Raw genomic sequence first — 1,954 nt, forward strand, 5'->3', positions numbered from 1 at the left:
GCTCATTGGTGGAAACACTCCAAAAGTGACTTTCATCAACATTTCAACTAATCAGAAGTCAAAATCTGAAAGATTTCAAGCTTTGGAAGTTAATGTAAGACTTTTGTTCGGTCAAAATATACCGATACTTACGTTAAATTCACGCGCCTGCAAAATCTTGTTTACATTTCAATGTTTTACTGTTTCCACTTGAAAATTGATTGCTTTGTCTCCCATTAAAATTTAAAACAGAATTTAGAAAATGCAGTTTTGTATTCCGTTTTTGACTTTTGACTTTGACTTCTTTTATCAGGCTTCCTCCGATGGTGCAAAAACCAGCACATCCTCAAAAAGCTTGCTTTGCGACACTTGTGAAGGAAACGGTAAGCTAACAAGTTTGTTAAAGACCTCATATCAAGATTATATAAAGTTAACAATTTAAATTATACAAAATAGATGTTTGACTTTGAAAGTCAAGCTAGCTTACCTTGCATATCGATTTTCCGCACACGCTTTTAGTTTTCTAGCTCCAAACCTCCGTTAGACGGTCAACGTTTTTGTGTGGTTCGGTTTGATGACAACTTTATTCGTTACATATGAAATTGTCATCGAATTTTTACAATGAAAAACAACTTGTTTGACTCTTAAAAGTCAATAATAACATTTTTTCTCTTTTGTACAATATTAGGTAAACTACTATGTAAACAATGCCAAGGAACTGGAGTGAACTCAGAAGATCACTTCGGCGGAAGGTTCAAAGCCGGTGGATTGTGTTGGCTCTGCAGGTTTATTATTCTCATATTTATTATATATTTTTTTAGTAAGAAAAAGGGTTAATATAAAAAAATAAAAAATAAAAAACATTATAATTTCTTATTTTTTTCACAAAAATGTCACTCAACGTAATTTTCACATGTTACAGACACTAAGCATGTCAAGGAAACACGAACCAGTCTCTCAACACAATTTTGCTATATTAAAAGTCTCTACATATTTTTCAAAAATATTTAAAATAGTGACTTGTTACTCATTAAATTGGTCAAAATAAGATTCTATAAAATTTTCGTTCAAAAAGATGAACGTCACTTTTATCATATCCTGACTAGTTTAAGGTGTAACACGTCATTATTTTTAAATAACTTTTCATTATTATATGCATTCTAGATAAATTTAAGGACTTTAATACAACAAATTTAGGTTGGGGGACTTCTTGTTTTTTGACAAGTTTAGGGACTTTTCAAGGAAAATAAGAAAATATGTTGGTTTTTTATGGTATATAAATGCATAATACTCGTGTGGTAAGACACAAGTATAATAAATGCTTCGTTGTGAACAAGTGTTGTTTTGCATGATATGTAGAGGTAAAAAGGAGGTTCTTTGTGGTGGTTGCAATGGAGCTGGATACGCGGGTGGATTCATGAGTACTGCCGATGAGTAGAAATATCTTGAAATAATGTTTGGTACGTCAAGCTTGTTTGTTGTTGTTGATTAGCAACTATAAACCGCCTCCATGTTACACCGCCCTAGCGGCGGTGTTCCTACTAAACATTGAGTATTTTGTTTTGATTTTGTGTTCAATCTCTAAAGTTGTGACATTGCATCTATAGATTGTACTTCTTGAGGCTAAACTCATATTGTTTCTTTTAAGTTGTTTGTGTGCTTGTTGGGCAAATTAAAAGTATAACTTTGGGTGTTACACAATGAGTATTTACTTATTTACCCTTTTAAAATTATAACTTATGTAAACTTCATTATTCAATATGATTCACATTAAAGCACCCAAAAGTTTAAAACAAACCGGGCTTGGCTTCGTACAATTGTGTGTGAGTTTAGAGGATCAGCGTACAGACTCTGACTCCATCAATAACTTGAGTAAATCTAAATTTTATATATTAAAATCGGGAATGGAACTACCACCCTTGTGGAGTTGTGATACTGGGTTAGAGATGTACAAAACGGTTTGGGACTAGGAACC

The 1,954-nt window shown here is 32.7% G+C and overlaps 1 protein-coding gene across 1 annotated transcript; it reads left to right on the plus strand.

Annotated features, from left to right (window-relative positions):
* Positions 1 to 4: 4 nt before the first annotated feature.
* On the plus strand, positions 5 to 1,574 carry LOC143583520 (protein BUNDLE SHEATH DEFECTIVE 2, chloroplastic-like; the record flags this gene model as incomplete). Its single annotated transcript, XM_077065808.1, has 4 exons — positions 5 to 94; positions 293 to 362; positions 668 to 764; positions 1,339 to 1,574. Coding segments are annotated over 4 exons (336 nt in total), but the record flags the coding sequence as incomplete, so codon positions are not given.
* Between the last annotated feature and the right edge of the window lie 380 nt (positions 1,575 to 1,954).

Source organism: Bidens hawaiensis, unplaced genomic scaffold (genome assembly GCF_021521415.1).
Source record: "Bidens hawaiensis isolate Kalapana, Puna unplaced genomic scaffold, B.hawaiensis_p1.1 tig00032448_1, whole genome shotgun sequence".
In the NCBI taxonomy this organism is placed as follows: domain Eukaryota; kingdom Viridiplantae; phylum Streptophyta; class Magnoliopsida; order Asterales; family Asteraceae; genus Bidens; species Bidens hawaiensis.